At 36.5% G+C, this 22412-nt stretch overlaps 1 protein-coding gene across 1 annotated transcript in view; it reads right to left on the minus strand.

The window, feature by feature from the left end:
- The window catches only part of LOC121388599 (UPF0183 protein C16orf70-like), a 60055-nt gene that overhangs the window by 23739 nt on the left and 13904 nt on the right, over positions 1 to 22412 (minus strand). The window contains exons 2-5 of the mRNA XM_041520001.1: positions 18085 to 18167; positions 16845 to 16928; positions 6284 to 6327; positions 281 to 360 (exon numbers count right to left, since the gene is read on the minus strand). Of these exons, the coding sequence (XP_041375935.1) occupies positions 281 to 360; positions 6284 to 6327; positions 16845 to 16928; positions 18085 to 18167 (291 nt within the window). The remainder of the gene's footprint in view (positions 1 to 280; positions 361 to 6283; positions 6328 to 16844; positions 16929 to 18084; positions 18168 to 22412) is intronic.

Consider the following 22412-nt stretch of genomic DNA (forward strand, 5'->3'; position numbering starts at 1 on the left):
TGTAATAACTGACATTTTGTTAGAAAATAACTGGGTTTCTGCAATTTTCGAACTTTGATAGAAAATTAGGCAAATTGTTTTTTGCTCACCCAGAGCTAGTTCTGGGTGGATTTCAATATCAAGGGGTACGTACATGGGGCTTCACAGGGTCCAGTTGATCAAACAGGGCTATTTTCTCATTCAGACAGACCATGCACATATTTTAGAGAGGTACCTAGAAATGATGGTACTAGCATACACCCTACAAGATCACTGAATTCAGATTATAAGACTAACATACCTCCAGGATGAGTTGCACCAAACGACTGATCCACCTGTTCAATGGTTGGCCGAACTTGTGCTGTGTTGAAGTGAACCCCACTGGAAAGACAAAAAAAGGAAAGGAAATGTTTTATTTAATGACGTACTCAACACATTTTTATTTATGGTTATATGGCATCAGACATCTGGTTAAGGACCACACAGTTATTGAGGGAGGAAACTTTCTGTCACTACTTCATGGGCTACTCTTTTCGATTAGCAGCAAGAGATCTTTTATATGCACCGTCTCATAAACAGGATAGCACATACCAGTCTTTGATGTACCAGTCGTGATGCACTGGCTGGAACGAGAAATAGCCCAATGTGTCCACTGATGGGGATCGATCCCAAACTGACCGCACATCAAGTGAGTGCTTTACCACTGAGCTACGTCTTACCGTCAGAAAGAAAGCATTACTTAGGATATAGCAGCTGTGGGCAGTGGATGGGACAGGGGTAAAACACAATCAGAGACATGTGTCCACTGATGGGGATCGATCCCAAACTGACCGCACATCAAGTGAGCGCTTTACCACTGAGCTACGTCTTACCGTCAGAAAGAAAGCATTACTTAGGATATAGCAGCTGTGGGCAGTGGATGGGACAGGGGTAAAACACAATCAGAGACATGTGTCCACTGATGGGGATCGATCCCAAACTGACCGCACATCAAGTGAGCGCTTTACCACCGAGCTACGTCTTACCCTCAGAAAGAAAGCATTACTTAGGATATAGCAGCTGTGGGCAGTGGATGGGACAGGGGAAAAACACAATCAGAGACATGTGTCCACTGATTGGGATCGATCCCAAACTGACCGCACATCAAGCGAGCGCTTTACCACTGAGCTACGTCTTACCGTCAGAAAGAAAGCATTACTTAGGATATAGCAGCTGTGGGCAGTGGATGGGACGGGGGAAAAACACAATCAGAGACATGTGTCCACTGATGGGGATCGATCCCAAACTGACCGCACATCAAGCGAGCGCTTTACCACTGAGCTACGTCTTACCGTCAGAAAGAAAGCATTACTTAGGATATAGCAGCTGTGGGCAGTGGATGGGACGGGGGAAAAACACAATCAGAGACATGTGTCCACTGATGGGGATCGATCCCAAACTGACCGCACATCAAGTGAGCGCTTTACCACCGAGCTACGTCTTACCGTCAGAAAGAAAGCATTACTTAGGATATAGCAGCTGTGGGCAGTGGATGGGACGGGGGAAAAACACAATCAGAGACATGTGTCCACTGATGGGGATCGATCCCAAACTGACCGCACATCAAGCGAGCGCTTTACCACCGAGCTACGTCTTACCCTCAGAAAAAAAGCATTACTTAGGATATAGCAGCTGTAGGCAGTGGATGGGACGGGGGTAAAACACAATCAGAGACATGTGTCCACTGAGATGACTGGATCCTACAAGGCAAGTATCTCAGGCGAACACTCTACCGACTGAGCTAGATCCCATCCCACACAAAGAAAGGAACAAATTAACAACACCTCTGAACATCATTTAATAAATCGCTATGGTTACTACATTAGTCTCTTGCAGTCTTTCACACACACACACACCCACACACACACACACCCACACCCACACACACCCACACCCACACACACACACACATATTGTAAAAAAAAACCCACTTCTGTCTGGTTTTCCATTAAAAACTTATCAAAGTATATTTGTCTAGATTTGTATCAACAACCTGGTACACAAACTAAATATTATACCCTAGTAATCACATTAAGAATACAAATTAAAGGTTCCAAAGTTTTGACATCTTGTTTTCTTTTAGAATCTGAAAATATGCAATTTTCCATGGATGATAGTACATTGTTACAAATAGAACAGCAGCATCACCAGGGCTGGTGGGGGGCATGCTCAACTCCCTTCCACCAACAACACCACCACCCACCATAGATCTGATTACAGCTCCAAAAGTTACTTAAGGATTGTCTCTTATTTCTTTTACGTTCATCGGTTCTATATCTTTTGATATTTCTCATGAATATAAATTACATATAGATTAATATAGGAAGATTTTTGCCAAAATACATTAAAAACAATATATATATATATATATATATATATTATTATTATTATTATTATTATTATTATTATTATTATTATTATTATTATTATTATTATAAGGATCTCCTAACAAATGTACACAAAAGAGTTATTAATTTTTCATAATTTTCAGGAATATAAATAGACAGATAGATTAATAAATATGTAGTAAGACTTTTGCTCCCCCCAAAAATATTTCTTTTTCATCTTTTTTTTTTCTTATTTTTTAAAAGGATCTCCTCATACATAATTTTTTTTTACACAAATAAGGTTACAATTATGCTTGTTAAATCTCTAACAGATTCATAAAATATTCAAAAGTGAAAACTCAAAAGCAATTTTCCCATCTGGTTAATGACTATGAGCCATAATCAGCTCCAGATATTGTAAAGATTAAAATCTTGTCCCTTTTGTTTAGCTACTAGGCCAAAATCAACAAAACCTATGCTATCAAAAAGCAATTAAGCTGAAGGTGCTGAAAAGACACAGAATGTCACCAGAAGGGCACAAAAGATCAGTGCCATTGATTTTTACTGCATTAGATGGGGCGAGATTAGTGTGAATACTTTATCACCAAAGTGACCAAGTGTTTGAACATTATTTAATGTGAACAAAAGGAGATTAATAAAGAGATCGTGACATTATCAGTAGAGCACAAATGACGGGCCAGGCTATCAAAACTGAATGTAGGCATCAAAAATACTGAATACCAGTATAAAATGTATATCCATGTTCAAATTATTAGTAATTCTGTCCAAAATTACTTACATTTAATGGTTAAATAAAGAAATGTCATTAGTAGATTATAATTGACTGCCCAAGCTATGAAAACTGAATATAGGCATCAAAAATACTGAATACCAGTTTTAAATATATCCATGTTCAAATTAGTATTAATTCTAGCTAAAATTACTTAAATTTAATGGTTGTATGAAGGTAATCAACTGCAGCTTGGGTCATTTCATGTCATTTAACATACTTTTTGAAATCATCAATTTTCTTGAAATTTTGTAGAATGATTGGCATCATTGGTACATACACAGAACACCAAATTATATCTCTTTCTAACCATTATTGTCTGAAGTCCTTTTTCTTAATTAGCATCACCTCTTGATTTAGAAAGGAAAGAAATGTTTGTCTAGTTGGTATATATTAAGTGTTTAATATACAGCTAGTGTGACACTTGGTCTAAAATCTTCGAAAACAAATTCTTTAATTTTTGTCTTCTGAATAATGGAGGATGTAACCTAGTTAAAGTTTTGTGTTGTTTAATGATACCACTAGAGCACACTGATTTATTAATCATTGGCTATAAAATGTCCAACATTTGGTCACTTTGATCATAGTCTTCAGAGGAAACACACTACTTTTTTCCGTTAGCAGCAAGGGATCTTTTTATATGCACTTTTATATAGGCAGGATAGCACATCCAACAACCTTTGATATACCAGTGATGGGGCGTTGGCTGGGATGTGAAATTGGATCTACTAAGGGTATTCGATCTTTCAACTCAAGCACATCAGGTGAATGCTCTACCCACCGAGTTAGATCCCAGCCTCTTCAAATGTACACAATCCTTTCTATTAAATATTGACAATACCTATTATTAAATTATGCATGATTACTGATACATGTAATTTATTAATATTATTATTATTTCATGCAATGTATTAATGTGTCGAACACGCTGTGAAATGATTCATATTCTCATTCATATTATGTACTGTGACAGTATGAATGTAAATTTCCAATCTAAGAAAAACAAACACAACATAACATTAACTCTAACGGAACAGTATTTTGTTTTCTATGGGTTGATAAACAATAGAATTTACGACTCTCCTGGGAATCATTAACTGCAATATCAAAGTGGAAAAAGTCAAATGCAAACTGGTAATTAAAACCCACTGCTTGTTCTTAATAAAGAGTGGGGTCTTGTTCTCGACAACATGTTACACCTTTTCACGCATGGGTGAATCCGAAGGTAATGATACTAAAATATGTATTCATTGAGGCAGAAAATCACATTCATACTGTTGATATAAATGTGTAATGATGAAAGTTAAATTAGGGGATTAAATAACAAAGCAAGCGACATAAAAACACACAGCAGGAGGTACTCTAAGAAAAAAGCTATTCCTAATAATTTCTGATGTCGTACTTCTATTAATTTCGGCTCAAGCTGTTTTACTATGTGAAAATGTAGAGACAGACATTTGGGAAAAACCCATAAATTATTAATGTTAGCTATCAAACAAAATGTACAAACTGCATGTCATACTGTGAATACATTTTGAGAAAAAAAAGTAAACTTTGAAAATATATTTAAGAAAACATGTTTTGAAAGAAAGGAATGATATTCGGAACAATGCTGGTTTGTCTGTGATTTACAGCAGCCATATGGTTAACAGTAACACATGGCGTAGACATTGCATGAGGAAAGCTGTTGCCCCAACATGTCACTCTTTTAAGAATAACAAGTGAGATGTTGTGGGGGGAAAGGGATGTGATGGGGGGCGAGTGGGGATAGAGTGTGTTGGAGCAGACTCAGTGAAGTAGAGTTGTTTCTGGTGATACTGGGTGGGGTAGTGTGGGGTCCACTGGGGTGAAGAAAAGTGAGTTGAGATCGGATAGGGTAGGGTGGGTGTGGTGGAGTGCAGCTCGCCAAGCAACAATATAAATGTTTTAAATACTGTTATGTACTACAGTGAAACCCCTCAAAACCAGACCATCTGTAAACTGGGAAGTTTCCTCTAAACCAGACCATCTATAAACTGGGAAGTTTCCTCTAAACCAGACCATTAGTAAACCGGGAAGTTTCCTCTAAACCAGACCATCTGTAAACTGGGAAGTTTCCTCTAAACCAGACAATCAGTAAACCAGGAAGTTTCCTCTAAACCAGACCATCTGTAAACTGGGACGTTTCCTCTAAACCAGACCATCTATAAACTGGGAAGTTTCCTCTAAACCAGACCATTAGTAAACCGGGAAGTTTCCTCTAAACCAGACCATCTGTAAACTGGGAAGTTTCCTCTAAACCAGACAATCAGTAAACCAGGAAGTTTCCTCTAAACCAGACCATCTGTAAACTGGGATGTTTCCTCTAAACCAGACCATCTGTAAACTGGGAAGTTTCCTCTAAACCAGAAAATCAGTAAACCAGGAAGTTTCCTCTAAACCAGACCATCTGTAAACTGGGAAGTTTCCTCTAAACCAGAAAATCAGTAAACCGGGAAGTTTCCTCTAAACCAGACCATCTGTAAACTGGGAAGTTTCCTCTAAACCAGACAATCAGTAAACCGGGAAGTTTCCTCAAAACCAGACCATCTGTAAACTGGGAAGTTTCCTCTAAACCAGACCATCTGTAAACTGGGAAGTTTCCTCTAAACCAGACCATCTGTAAACTGGGAAGTTTCCTCTAAACCAGACAATCAGTAAACCAGGAAGTTTCCTCTAAACCAGACCATCTGTAAACTGGGAAGTTTCCTCTAAACCAGACCATCTGTAAACTGGGAAGTTTCCTCTAAACCAGACCATCTGTAAACCGGGAAGTTTCCTCTAAACCAGACCATCTGTAAACTGCGAAGTTTCCTCTAAACCAGACCATCTGTAAACCGGGAAGTTTCCTCTAAACCAGACCATCTGTAAACCGGGAAGTTTCCTCTAAACCAGACCATCTGTAAACCGGGAAGTTTCCTCTAAACCAGACCATCTGTAAACTGGGAAGTTTCCTCTAAACCAGACCATCTATAAACTGGGAATTTTCCTCAAAACAGGACATTTTTCACAGTCCATTTTTATATATCAGTACAGAACATGACCTCACTAAACCAGATTTCCCTTAAATTTTACTTGGGTCCCGTGAGTGTCCGGTTTAGATGGATTTCACTGTATAAATAATACTTACCAATATTTTAATTTAACTTTACTCATATTGTTAACTTCTATAATCTGAAAAGACAAAAAAAAATTATTCATTAGAAAACTGTAGCATGGATGTAAATGTCTGAATCTACAGTGCATAGAGATTATTAAACAGTGCACGCTTGTGTATTGTACTGATTTTACGAAGCAAGTCTCAGGACTGCTGTATTGCCCCAGCAACAGCAAGGGTAATATATCAATCATGACACAAGTTTCATAAAATCAATTGATATTTAAGCAAACGTACTATGGTGGCACTCCATAATTGATGTATGCATGCACAGTCATCAAACAAAAACATTTCAATAGCAACTTTACACTGAAAGCTGTCCAGTGGTCAGAAGAAGAAATGTTTAAGCACTAGTTTATTTTTAGGCATGGATATCCAAAATGACGTCATTCAAATTGGACGTCATTTCCATTCAAAAAGATACCGCGTCACATATTCTTACGTCATTTGAATATCGGTTAAAGGCTGACAGGCACTAAAGTTGTGTATACAGTTTACAAGGACATATTGTATTAAGGTTGAGATTATATGATAAAGAGATTATTATCCTTGCCAGATGCTCGCATAATACAATTTTTATTCCTAATATATGATACTGACGATACCAAAAAACACTGGTAATAACCTCCATATATTACAATTTCATAATTTAAATATAACATATTGTGTATATATTGAATACATATTCTGATTCTTGTTTTTCTCCTGTCCCAACTAGTGCTTCACAACTGGACCAGTGGAATATCAAAGTCAGTGATATGTGCTGTCTTTGGGAAAGCGCATGTAAAAGATCCCTTGCTATTAATGGAAAAATGTAGCAGGTTTCCTCTGAGATCATAAGTTTGATATCCAATAGCACATGATTAATAAATCAATGAACTTAGTGATGTCATTAAACAAAGCAAAAATGGATACATTTTAAGAACTATTCCAAAAAGGATTGGATGGGTAATCGGGTTGGAGAGTTATAAGGGACTGTTCCATATTTATCATATGTAGTGGGATGCACCAAAAATTATTTTATATTTTGTCAGGTTTGCCAGATCTTCTCCCTAATTCATACATAGTTTAAATAATATTCAATTTTATGGGTGGTGGATATATTAAAAAAACACATTGTGCTTCTCATTTCCACTTGTGATCGATTCTGGAATATCCCTAAATTTATTTGTTGGGCCTGTCGGGCCCACTAATTTTTTTAATGTTTTAATACATGCAAACCAGAATATTTAATTTTATTCTGTTTGAAGAAGGAATTGGAAAACATTGTTGTATCTGCATCCCTCACCTCAATGCATGTGAATATTAAACCAATGTAATAAAAAAAAGTTTAATCTTAATATGAGGGCTCAAACATAATGCTCAACATATGTGTCTATTTTTTATCCGTGATTGTATAAACAGCTCTTTTTTCATTCTTCACATCTTGAAACACATTTCCCACAACTGTCTTTTTAACAGTTCTTTGAAAAGAAAAATGAAAATTTTAATGCAAATTAAATAAGTGTTAAAAAATGAGATGTCAAGTAATTAAAAGGGCCCTCTATCCATCACGCCTGTCACGGCAGTGTAAATAGCCCATCCGTAATCGCATTATCCCTGGACACGGCTATCCGATACCATGAAATCTGGACACAGCATGCAATATTTGCTCATTATTTCGCATTACTCAAGATTACATATCGACGTCACGTTCAATTTCTCCGGTAAGATGGAGCAGTTGTGGACACTTCTTCAGTATGTTGAGAGTGAGAAAGAAGAAAAAAAAGCTCATTAAAAACCAATTGCAAGGGAGGATGCTCGAGTTTGGAAATCACGGTGCATTATCTTCAATAAACACCCATACACTGGCTTTTCACGGACAGTGAAAGATATCCTCTCTCTCCGACAGCCCCGCAGAGTGGTAGGGAGTGCAAAAAAGCAATCAGAATTAATTGATGAAGAAATGAATAAAAATATGAAAGATGATCCTCTTGATTAGTGTATTGACGGTCTCCGCTGTAGGGTGACAAACTCAAAGAGCGTGTCCAACCCTAGCCTGACGGGTGGTCACTTTCGGGACGACATCTGGTCTAACGGCGGGACCGCGAAGACGGGAAGACAGTAGTGACCTCTGTCTATCAGCGAGCAACAAACAAACAAAACAAAAAAAACTGGAGACTTGGGACAAAAACCATCCTCTGATCCCCGATGAAAGGAACAAGTCGTTCAATTGTTTCTAAAGCGGTGCGAGAGAAAGGCAATTTTTGACCTTTTGTTGTTGTCGAGAGGCCGGACATTGTTTTCCCTCCCGTCTCCCTGTGGACGACTGAAAGGGCAAGGTGGGCAATAATTTAGCCCCAGTTGTCGCTTTTCTGACCCCTCATGTTCTTTAATTACACGTCGTTTTTCTTGAAGGACGGGTGATCTACAACTCGAAAAAACGTTGGAGCGTCCGTCGGTTTGTTTGTTCTTTACCACATACATCAAAACGGTAACAACATGGCCCTGAAACACGCATCGCTGCATTTCTAAGATCCTGAATAAAATTAATTCTTAATTGCCGTCTTTTGTTGGGATTGATAACCATCAGTGGTAATTAAATTGCTCCACATGTTCCAAAAATTAATGATTAATACGATGATTATCATGATATAAGGCACATACTGGCCAGTGTAACAGCAAATTGAGGCGAGTCATAAAATAAATATATCGGTTATTGTAACCTGACAAATTTACTAAAATAGTAGGGTTTTTTGTGTTTAATAGTACACTAATAAAACATTTATATAGCTAAATTAGTTATAACCACCTGTATATTACAACCATCACAAGTGAAAAGCGATTTTTAAGAGGGTTTTGGCGTTTTGTTGTAATGAACACTGTCAATAACCTGTAAAGTACCGTAAACTACCGATCGGCGATTTTTCATGGGTGATCGCTGGACATTTTTAAAAGATATTTTTTCTATTGCTATGTATAGTGCGCACCCCCATTTTTAACCTGTATTTTCTGGAAAAAAAGTGTGCATAATACACGGGAAAATACGGTACATTTACTAAAAATAAAAAAATAAATTAAAGTTTAGTTTGTTTTGTCTTAGAGGAAACTCAACATATTTCCATTAGCAGCAAGGGATCTTTTATATGCGCATTTCCACAGACAGGACAGGACAGCACATACCATGGCCTTTGATATACCAGTCGTGGGGCAATAGTTGGGACAGAGGAAAAACCCAATTAGAAAATGGGTACACTGAGGTGGTTTGATCCTATGACACATGTACCTCAGGCGAACGCTCTACCAACTGAGCTAGATCCTGCCCCCCAAGTATATTTAGAGCTACAATCGCTTCTCCACACTGAAGTAACTTATACACACTCCTAGACCCATCGTGCTTATATCCAATTAAGGTTCAAGCACGCTGTCCTGGGCACACGAACCTCAGCTATCTGGGCTGTCTGTTCAGGACAGTGGGTCAGTTGTTAATTGTTAGTGGTTAGTGAGAGAGAAGAGGGTGTAGTGGCCTTACACCTATCCATTGAGTCGTTAAAACTCACTCTGGTTGGGAGCCGGTACCGGGCTATGAACCCTGTACCTACCAGCCTTATGTCCGATGGCTTAACCACAACATCAAGCAATTTTACTTCTCTCCAAAATCACCTAACAAAAGTATCGTAGTATGAACAGGTTTACCGTAAGGCTAAAGCAGTCATTTGTGATACAAGGACTCAGGTGGCTATTTATCACAGATATAAAAAAAAAAAGGAGAAAAACTACAATTATATTTAGAGGTAACTGATTACCAGTAAATAACAAAAAAAGAGAGTTTGAAACCATGGTTGGATCGGGAAAATTAATATTGGCCAGTCAGGACTAGAAATAATATACAGACTGCTTTTTTTTGGTGTTAAATAGAAGACTAAAACAATAACATGTACATGTATGTCTTGCCAAAAAAATAATATATATTGCCTGCTGGAAATAGAACAGTATGGTATGAGGGGAAAGTTTAGGATAGTGTGTGAATAAAACCCTAATGAATATCTGAAATTATATAATTAAATATACCAGTATCACGAGCTAAATAAACAAACAAAATCATACATACACACAGGTTAGTCTTTTGAAAAATGATTTGTAATTTTTTAAATAATGGGTTTAAAAAAGAAAATGCTTTTTGTATTTCACAGAGCAGAATTTCAAGACCTGCTAGCTTTGATAAACAATTTCTAAAATATTGTAACTTTTTTTTTTTATTATTATTTTTTTTTTTTTCTAAAATACTTGCACCAGGTATTTTTTTCATTTCCTATAATGTACTTGCATACTAAAGTAAAACTCCTCATTAGTTCAATACAATGATGATTACTCCCATATTTATTTTTTATTTTTTTAAATTGGACCATATTTTTTTTTTTTTTTTTAAATTAACTATTTTGTTACAATTACCAAACCTTTTATATAATCTTTGTAATAATTTTTAAAATGATTTCTATTTTGCATGAGGTGTTTTTAAGTTCAAATATTCCTAACACTTATGATTAGTTTAATACATTAGTTTTTATTATATAATAAGAATTAAACACTTCCATACTTGATCTTTGTTTTCTTTATTGGCTAGCTTTAATATATTTTTATTTTCTAACCTATTTAATCATTAAACCTTTAACACACTCTTTGTCACAAATTTTCAAAACATTTCCTTTCTGCACCAGTGTTTATTACTCCTATTTGCATACTAGCACCTATCATTAGTTCGATATAGTGGTGATTATTATTTTATGGAAGGACGTCCATATTTGTTCTTCATGAACAAGAAATGTCCAGCATGCTGTTCTGGTCGGACTGTGGACAGAAGACCTAACGCCTTTCGCTTCAAGTATATCTTAGGGTAGCAATCAAAAGAAAACCAAACACTATCATCTGCCTCCAACTGGTCCTACTAAACAGATATACTGCAGCTACCCGTCAAAGTAAACAAGCTTCCACAATGAAACAGTGGAATGCAAACACCAGTGGAGAACCAATTTCCATATAAATTGTCTTTTCGACACATTTTGACAAACAACAATCATTTTTTATATTATTCGGACACCGTGGCCATTCTGGCCATAATTGATACAACTCGAGAGCAATCAGACCTTTAAAGTGACCAAAAGGGGACCAGTTAGGGGGCTTGAGGTCAGGGGTCAGACGGCATGCGGTATTCACCTGGGTGTGACCCATGGCACGCGACAAAAAACCTCAAACCAACCAGGTGCTAAAAGGGGCATGAACTTTTTTTTTCTGTTTCCAACAATAATTTAAACAATGTTTGGCCATTAATTGTCGCCGTACAAAGTTTTTTGTGTAGTTTTATGAATGCTGATGGTCGGGGCAGAGTCGCACATGCAGTGATTAGGGCTAATTTGTATTCATTAGCCTTAATCTCCTGACACTCACGGTAAACACCCGGGTGCAAAACAAAACAGAAAAAACTAAACTCTTTACTGCGGTACTCAAATGTTTTAACCTGCACAGATTATGATAGATTAGCACTTTTTAATAAAATACAATTATTTTTCAATTTAGTTCAACTTAGAAAGCTGAGATGCATTTCCATTTTTTAGTTAAAATTGATTAGAAGATAATTACTTATCAGGCTGTGATGTACATTTTCAGTGCAGAATTTGTTTTCTTCAAAATTAACATTTCACTTGTTTGTACATACATGTAATATATGGACAAACAATAAATACATTTTAAAAATGCTTATTAGAAAATCCTGTTCCAAAAGTTGTTGACAATTTATTTGAGAAAATTGTAATATAAAATTATTAATTATTAATCAATAGTCTTAATCTTGTGTTGAAACAGGAGGTTGAAAAGCTGTTACACAGATGCATACATTTAAAAAAATTGTGTTTCTGCAAAATATGAAACTTTAAGTGTTAAAAATTTTAGATTTTTTTTTTTATCACAAATGAAATATATGGCTCAAACTTAATGGTACCAACCAAAATTGCCATAGCTGTCTGGGGCTTTAGCAATGGCCATAGGCATAATGGCTCCCATTTTCATAGGGGGATAGGCTAGTTTTGCCTGATAAAAATGCCTGAATCTGGAAAATCATATTAGCATTACTACCAAACAGCTATATAGGCCCCCCTGCCCCCCTGCCCCCCTGTCTTGTATGCTTATGCCAATGACAGGGGTTTTTCACCGCTAGATAAAAAGATTTGCCATTGGTTGAAGGGACACTATTTTGTTTTTATTTTTATGAAGGGGCAGGATTTAACTCAGTCGGTTGAGTGGTCACTTGAGGTGCTTGCGTCGCAGGATCGAAACACCTCAGTGGATTCATTCAGCTGATTGGGTTTCTTCTCGTTCCAACCGATGCACCACAACTGGACAAAGGCTGTGGTATGTACTTTCCTGTCTGTGGGAAAGTGCATATAAAAGATCTCTTGCTCTATTAGGAAAAATAATAGCGGGTTTCCTCTTATGACTACGTGTCAGAATTACGAAATGTTTGATATCCAATAGCCTATGATTAATTAATCAATGTGCTCTAGTGTTGTCATTAAACAAACATTTTTATTTTTTGTCAAAAGTTAATGGTTCAAACTTTTTTATAGGAGGCTCAAATTCGATGTAGGTGAGCATTCTGCCTATGGAAAAAGCATTTCAAAATTGCCGTAGGTAAGAAAATTTTAATTTCAAGCCCTGAAAAATTATGTAATATAAATTCCAGTGGAATGTTTGTTTAAAGAGACATTCCTGAGTTTGCTGCAATTGTTAAGATGTTATTGACTAAGAGAGACTTTTTAACGATTGTAATTACATATCAAATATATTTTTCTGCATAAAATATTAGTAGCTGTATATTAAACGTGTTTCTGATCGTTCTAATATTTGTACTAAGTTAAATTTCATTTTATTTCCTAAAATATTTTTTTTCGTACGTACAAAATTATTTGAAGACAAAATCCAGTTTGGGCTTCTTACAAATATTAAGATGACCAGAAACACATTGAATATACAGACACTGATATTCTAAACAAGAAAATTTATTTAATATGTAAGTTTAATCGTAGAAATATTTTATTAGTCAGAAGCATCTTACAATGCAGCAAACTCAGGAATGTCTTTTTAATGACACCCCAGAACATTTTAGACCCAAGGCTTTTAGGTGACTACCATGTGGTTATTGCAACACTTGGCTAAGGAAATATTGAGAGAAAAAAGCCGATGCTGCCACATGGGTTACTTTTAGTTGTACTAAAATGAGGAAAGGATTTTTATATGCACTCTCCCACTGACAGCATATACCACAGTATTTGATAACTATCAGTCATGTGTTTAAAAAAAAAGAACAATGAGTCTACCAAGAGGGATTGATCCCAAGACCCATCATACCTCCGGAATTGTTTTTACAAATTCACAAATATTATTGAGAAGTGAAACTGTTTGTTTGTTTGTTTTGTTTAATCATGACAGCAGTAAAGTACATTAATGTATTAATAATCAGCTATTGGGAAGGAGGGAAGGAAATGTTTTATTTAACAATGCACTCAACACATTTTATTTTACGGTTATATGGCGTCAAACATGTGGCTAAGGACCACACAGATACTGAGAGAGGAAACCTGCTGTCGCCACTTCATGGGCTATTCTTTTCAATTAGCAGCAAGGGATCTATTATATGTACTATCCCACAGACAGGATAGTACATACCACAGCCTTTGTTACACCAGTTGTGGAGCACTGGCTGGAATGAGAAATAGCCCAATGGGTCCACCGACGGGGATCGAGACTGGTTGGAATGGGGAAAAACAATCAGAGAATAGTTCTACCAAAGGGATTTTATTCTTTAACCCAGGCACCTCGGACAAGTGCACTATCGACTGAGCTACATTTTGAACATCCTGCCTCTTAAGTTGAAACTGGTTCAATTGTTAATGACGAAAAGATAACAAGTATCAACTTGTTAATTGATTACCTTTGACATGTATAATTTTCTGTGGATTGTGGTATGGGGAATTTGCTAATAAATTAAATTACTGTGAAACCCCTCTAAACCGGACACCCTTGGGACCAAGACAAATGTCTGGTTTTAAGAGGGATCCAGTTTAGAGAGGTTAAGTTCTGTTCTAGTTTTTAAAAAGGGACTGTAAAATGTCCGGTTTTGAAGGAATTCCAGTTTACAGAGGGTCCGGTCTTTAGAGGTTTCACTGTAATTGTTTTAGTTCTAATAAAGTGTAATCCACACACCCTACCCTCCAAGATTTAGCATCTTAAGGGCCAATGAAGAGCTTCCAAATTATACACTGGAGGGGAAGGGGTTATAACCAAAAACAATGTTAATAAAAAAATATATTCCTTGCAAAATCAACAATGTTTATATGTGCTTTTTGGGAGGGGGAGAGGGGTAACACATAGAATGCTAAATAGACTTGTGAAAATGTTGATACAAATATCTCACTATATCATATACAGTCCTGGGCCCTGTTCTACGAAGCAATCTTAGCACTAAGATCACCTTAAGTGCATAACTACTCTATGCATTTAAGGTGATCGTAGCGCTAAGATCAGTGTGTGGAACGGGTCCCTGGGAATTGATCACGGCAAACAGCAAAGTTGTGGAGATTTTTGTGGTGTTTTCAATTTTTTGCAGCATTTATTTTGTCTTGTACTTTTCAGATTTAAATTTTTCAATTTTCAATTTTTTTTTTTTTTTTTTTTTTTTTTGTTTGTTGTTGTTGTTGTTATTGTAATGCTAACAAATTAAAATCCTGTTTTACACATTAACTGCCAAACTGTCATGGAGACTATTTTTCCATGGTATATTTTTTGCCAAAGACAAAATTACTTAATTAGCGGGAGTTGATCTATAAAATATCAATGTATCAATATCAAGACAACGACTAGATTTATCAAAAATATGACAACAAACAAATCAATCGGCTGAATGAATGGCAATAAAAACAAGACGTGAAATGAGCCGCATGGTGATGCCGAATGTCATCGGCTATTAAATTTCACAAATAAAGATTAATGAACAGGTATCAGTGGGCCGGCACCTTCGAGATAAGGAACACAAATCTAAGAATGTCACAAAAGAACAAAAGAAAGGGATTTTTTCCAAGCCTGGTGTTAAACACAGGTTCATTGGTGGGGCACGTGCCGTCTTTTCAGATTACTTGACTGTGCACGCTCCCCAGCTTTTGTCACAGATAATAACTGTATGCAAAATGACTGGGAGGTGTACAATGGGAATTGGCTAGTGGTCAGCTCGGATAAAACACACAAGAGTCCTCAATGAGCCGACTAGCTTCTCTCTTTTTTTTCTCTTCTTTTTAATAAATCTTCAAGTGTTTCGTCAATGAGCCTGCCGGCCAAGCTTTGATATGATCCCCATTCAAGTTTTATTGTTTAAACCTGAAGAACATCTTGAATCAAATTCGGCACATCATATGGACATCTCTGGACAGTAATGGGGCAGAAAACGACAGATGCAAATTAAATTATTTTTCTCCTTTTTTTGCGTTCCTAAACAAACTGGTACAAAAACTGCCAGAATGGTGACCGGTGTCCAACAAACTGCTGCACTAATATCCACCCTCTTATAATAATGACCCTGTTAAGGTCAATAGACTGGTATTCACTTGAGTCATTAGACAAGGCTACTTTAACTGACCTTACCCAGGGCAAACCGATGGTGTTTGATGGATAGAAATAACCACTGCGCTACATTTAGATACCAGTGTCTGCATTTGAATTTTTTTTATTATTGCAAGGTAGTGATATCAGGGCCCCAACCCTGACAGTATCAAATTTGTTTCTGTAATTAATAAACTTCTTCTTTTTTTAAATAATAATAAAAATTAAAACTTTTTTTTTTAATTTGATGAAAAAAATCACAATAAAATACAATATAATTATCCCTCAATTAAAAATTGGTGACAAAAATAAACATAAATAACAAACTATACTTTTAACTCATAAAATGTTTTTTTTTAAAAATATATCAGTTATATAAACAGGTTTAACTATTTAAATCTTCCAAGGCCCAAGTTTTACAAAATTAAGAATTTTCTCATCAGTAAATAAAAAAGTACATAATTATATCTATTTTTACTTCACAAATTTGTACTATTTAAATACAGAAATGCTGAAATAAAATTAATTGTTTTATTGAATATAAGACATAAAAAGTTCCATAGAAGTTTTCAAAGGAAAATACTGCCCATGTATTCAAAAATAAAATAGGTATGTCCAAAAATATTCAAATATTTTTGTAAGTATCAACTGTGGATTTACTTCATTGTCAGGATGTCATTGTCATTTGCTATCATCTTTGATTTTTTTAATATATTAATTAAAACTCCTTGCAATAACAGATCAGTCTTACTCCCATTTTTTTCCAAAAACACATATCAACTCAGTTCTGACAAGACAGGCACGCTTCTAGCTATCTGGCCCTATTAAAAAGACTGCATCTAACACACAAGACACAAATTAGCGTGAATGGCCCTTAGCCTGACCCCTATTGATGGGCCGACAAGCTTACCTTTAATCGTTGAGACGCAGGGTCAAACAGAAGCTTAATTCCATCCTGAGATAGGTTGAGCACGAGATCCATGGCCAGCGGTTGCTGAAGACCGAAAGGAAAACATCAATTACGACGTGGTAAATAACACAAACAAAGCTGGAACGCGGAAGAGCCGTGATTTACGTATACAGTTAATAGTAGCCCAGAGGTACCAGTGGTCTGGGCAGCGCATCCTCATGAGGGTCTTTTGTACAGCCACAAATAACCCTCATGTACCTCGGACATTGACCACAATGGCCGTGGGTCCAGGAATGATAGGCGTTATTTAAGTTTTTGAAATCGTGCAGAGAAAAAGATGCATGCGGACAGTGTCATTGTTATCTTGATGTACATGTACACCTGCACAGTATGCGATACGAAGAGGTCTGTTCAACTACACGTGTAATATTAGAATGACCACAGGGCACATACATGTAGCATCAGCTCAAATTTCTCATTTGCTAAATTATCCATGAAATTTAAGATTTTAAATCATCACTACTGCTAGCTAAGCTGGTGATTAATAAATCAATGTGCCCTAGTGGTGTCATTAAACAAAACAGACTTTAACTTTTACTGGTATATAACTTTTAACTTGTATTGCCAATTTGTTTTTCAAAGCTTTAGTAACTACATGTTTAACATGCAACTGCATACAATACAAAAAATTATATAACAAATTAAAAAGGTACATGTATTTTTTAAAACCCCAATTAATTTTTCAAAACAAATTTCTTTTTTCAAAACATCAGTTAGTATTATTAAATGTTTCTAATGTTTAGTTCAATTTTAAACTGTTGTAAACTTCAAATCCCTCTGTAAGGCTCAGTGGGTAGGTGTAAACCACTTGCACCAACCAGTGATCCATAACTGGTTCAACAAAGGCCATGGTTTGTGCAATTCTGCCTGTGGGAAACGCAAATAAAAGATCCCTTGCTGCCTGTCGTAAAAGAGTAGCCTATGTGGCGACAGCGGGTTTCCTCTAAAAAACAGTATCAGAATGACCATATGTTTGACGTTCAGTAGCCGATGATAAGATAAAAAATCAATGTGCTCTAGTGAGTGGTGTCCTTAAATAAAACAAACTTTACTTTTTTTAACTACAAATCCAAATGTTTAACCTATAATCTTATATTTACTCTTAATCTTAACTAAGATATCTGTAGTTTACACAGATATACTCGTACGTGAAGTTCAAAGTAAAAATAATGCAAATTACCTGCTCACTATACCATACTTGTATTCCTTTAATAATGCGGTCTTGGCGCTTCAAAATGTTTACTGCTTGATAAAAGGGCATTCCTGAAATAAAATTGGAAAATGATTTATATAAAAGTGATATACACAAACATTCTGTCAACCAACACTGAACAAGTACCATGTAGACTGTAGACTGCACACTGATACAGGCCAAGGGGTGGGACATAGCTCAGTGGTAAAGCGCTCGCCTGATGCACGAACGATTCAGGATCGATTCCCATCGGTGAGCCCATTGGGTTATTTCTCGTTCCAGCCAGTGCTCCACAACTGGAATAACAAAGGCCGTGGTATGTACTATCCTGTCTGTGGATATTGCATATAAAAGATCCCTTGCTGCTAATCGAAAATATAGCCCATGAAGTGGCGACAGCGCGTTTCCTCTATCAATATCTGTGTGGTCCTTAACCATATGTCCAATGCCACATAACCGTAAATAAAATGAATTGAGTGCATCGTTAAATAAACATTTCCTTGATACAGGCCAATTGTAGCCCAAGGTTCAGTTTTACTAAGCAATTTTAGCGCTAAGATCACCGTAAGTGGATAACTACCTATATGCACTTAAGGTGATCACAGCACAACAATTGCTTCATAAAACTGGACCTTGGAGACAATTCCTCAAAACATCACAACTTTACGTCTGTGACTTGCAGCTATACTGATCGCACGTTTACATGTGTTTGGCATCTATTTTCACACAGTAAATTACATCATTAGGAAAGACGGGACATTGTAAGGACAAAAGAAAATGAAATATGCCTACTTCAAACTATATTTTTTGTACTGTTGTTAGTAATATGAATTGTAGTTTAGTCGTAGATGTACGTTCATGTGCAAAACTTGGCTTATGGATTATTGTGAAATTGAGTCCTCTATATGATATAATTCCATGATTGTCCATAATCCATAAAATGAGGCCTAAGGTTTGTCTGCCAAAGATTATTGGCCACAAATGTTGTATACTGTCAATAACATAGTCTAGCTAATAAAAAGGAAAATAATGTTTCTTTAATGACACCCGAGTACATTTTCAACTAATCAAAGATATTTTTCATGGACTCCAGTAACTTTTCTAGGCCAGTGAAAATATGATGTTGTTTGATGGGGTTTTTTTTATCCCTTCTGTACCCCCAATTCTTTTATTACTGCACCCCCAGATATTAAAGTTTAGGTACAGCCCTGGTTTGCACTAATAAACAGGTGTGGTCATAAATGAAGTGATGTACAGATACCATCATCAAAAGGTCATTATTAAACCAATCACTGGGCAATGAAAACTTGTCTTAAATAACCAAATGACAAAACTCCATTTTCAGAAAAAAAGAACCTAAATTTTTTAGCCATTAAAGAAAATACACCAACTGGCAGCTAACATCATAAACCAGATGGAAACTACTATTATCCCATTACCCTGGTTAACAGAGCAAGTTCCAACCAGTTATAGATGCACAGAGAACCATTAAAATTCAACACAACAATAAACTTAAATAATGTGATTACATGTATTTTGAATATGTGTTTTAGGATTCTTGGATATTATGAAAACAAGCAAAAAAACCCATAAATCATTAATTATAAGGCAGCTGTATTCTGTTTCCCCTACTTTCAATAACATAATAATAACAGAAACCAAAATCAAAACAAGTTTTTAAAATCCTTTCCAGGTGTCCCCCCACAGTGACCTATATTTTACTTAATGTCTTTTAACACTCTTCTGGAAGTTCTAAAATTTAATAGCAAACCCTTTCTCCGATGTCCCAAGCAATAATTATAACTCCCACAGATTTTGGACATAGCCATCAATCGTAAAAAAAAAAAAAAAAAAAAAAAAAAAAGATAATAAAACAGTCGACTGCTGAAATTCACTGTTAATTATAAGGTCAGATAAATTAAGGTGATCTTTGTTGTCGAGTCCACCTCGACTAATGAATATATTTGTCTCCCGTGGTACTGACACGCGTTCCGACCCACCGGCTTAATGACCTCGGCTTTGAGGACATGTGCAGAACGCCAGTCGAAACTGAGAAGGAAAAACAAAATGGCAAATTACTTATTGGCATTATCACGTGAAATCCCTAGCAGCTGAAGGACCGGGGGGACTGGTTACGGTAGATTCAACAGATTCCCGTGAAATGAGCCGAAATTATTAGTGTCATTAATCTGAGCTTAGGGTTAAATCTTTATGGCTGGTCGATTCGGTCCCTCTATTGTGAACCCAGCGACCAGAACTCCTTTTCACACTTTCAACAGATTTTTAGGGTAGAGCCTCTTTTGAAGCAGGTCCGTCGAACAGGCTGGTGGAGTGAAATCCGAGATGACCCAAAAGAAAGCTGGAACACAAGCCAAAAAAGTGGACAGACACGCTTATCTGAATGAAATGGTAATAAAGTCAATTACTTGTTTTCTGTACAATTACATGTATTTGGAAATCAAACCCTGTCTTGCACAAGGTGAAGTTAAATACATTTTCAGAAAAAAAGACTGGGATGTTATTTCATACTGTGTGAAGTTCATTAAACCCATTTACGGTTTGCGGCTGGTAGGTAATGAGCCTGTATGCCTGTACCAGCTCCAAGTTAGAATGAAAACACAGCTAGCAGCCTCAGTTAACACACCGCCATTAATTACTTCATGCAGTTCAATACAATTTCTATGTCAGAATATATTCTGTGGAAAATACAACACTACTGAGAGGGTCATGTGACTACTACTATTTTTGGGAGTACTCTAAACTGAGAATTATTAAGTACCGTGTAAAAAATGAACATAGATAGACCACAAATTTGTTTAGTTAACAGCCCTCATGCCTGAGCACCACCTAGTGTTGCCGTTATACAAGTGGCACTATATCACTTGTTATCAGTTGGTACCACATATAACAAATAACTTCAAACCAATGGGTTATTTAAATATCACAGAGGTCAACCTACCATCATCAAAGAAAGATTTCAAAAGCATATCAGACTTTTGTAGTATTTTTTTTTATGAGGAACTATTTCCTAAACTGGACTATATTAAGCTGCTACAGCTAGTAACGACACGCTAAATGGTGGTGTGGTGCCTTAAGCCCTCTGCCTCAAGGCTGGTAGTTACTGGGTTCATATCCGAGTACAGGCTCACACCTAGAATGAGTCTTAGCAGCTGAGTGGAGAGGTGTAAGACCATTGTGTGGACTTGTATCTTACTAGCCACTACCAGTGAACAAATATTAACCTCTGTTTTAGCCAGACAGCTAACCTGTAATGTGTGCCCAGGACAGCAAGCTTGAACCATATGTGCATATAAGCACCAAAAACAAAAATGAAAAAGGTATATAGCTTAGTGGAAAGGTGAATCACCAATCACCAAGTGCTACAATGATCTCTTTCTCACTAAATAATGAAAATTAACTTCTGTCCTGGACAGGAACCACAAGACCCATGCTTGTAAAACATTAGACTCAACTAGATTCAATAACCTAGACTCAACTTGTCTCTAATAACCTCAAGTTAGACTTTAACATCATGGCAATGCAAATAAGATTTGAATCTATAGACTATAGTTCCTCCTATCCTCCTACAAAACTTAATAACTTAGTAAATATATAGTAAATTCCATAGTATGAAAAAAGATGTTCCCTGTAGGAAGGACTATAGAATGTAAAGTTTTATAAGCATGGAGCCCAGACAGCCACAGTGTGTGTCTAGGACTATAGAATGTAAAGTGTTATAAGCATGGAGCCCAGACAGCCACAGTGTGTGTCTAGGACTATAGAATGTAAAGTTTTATAAGCATGGAGCCCAGACAGCCACAGTGTGTGTCTAGGACTATAGAATGTAAAGTGTTATAAGCATGGAGCCCAGACAGCCACAGTGTGTGTCTAGGACTATAGAATGTAAAGTGTTATAAGCATGGAGCCCAGACAGCCACAGTGTGTGTCTAGGACTATAGAATGTAAAGTTTTATAAGCATGGAGCCCAGACAGCCACAGTGTGTGTCTAGGACTATAGAATGTAAAGTGTTATAAGCATGGAGCCCAGACAGCCACAGTGTGTGTCTAGGACTATAGAATGTAAAGTTTTATAAGCATGGAGCCCAGACAGCCACAGTGTGTGTCTAGGACTATAGAATGTAAAGTGTTATAAGCATGGAGCCCAGACAGCCACAGTGTGTGTCTAGGACTATAGAATGTAAAGTGTTATAAGCATGGAGCCCAGACAGCCACAGTGTGTGTCTAGGACTATAGAATGTAAAGTTTTATAAGCATGGAGCCCAGACAGCCACAGTGTGTGTCTAGGACTATAGAAT

This window comes from Gigantopelta aegis, chromosome 14 (assembly GCF_016097555.1).
Source record: "Gigantopelta aegis isolate Gae_Host chromosome 14, Gae_host_genome, whole genome shotgun sequence".
In the NCBI taxonomy this organism is placed as follows: Eukaryota; Metazoa; Mollusca; class Gastropoda; order Neomphalida; family Peltospiridae; genus Gigantopelta; species Gigantopelta aegis.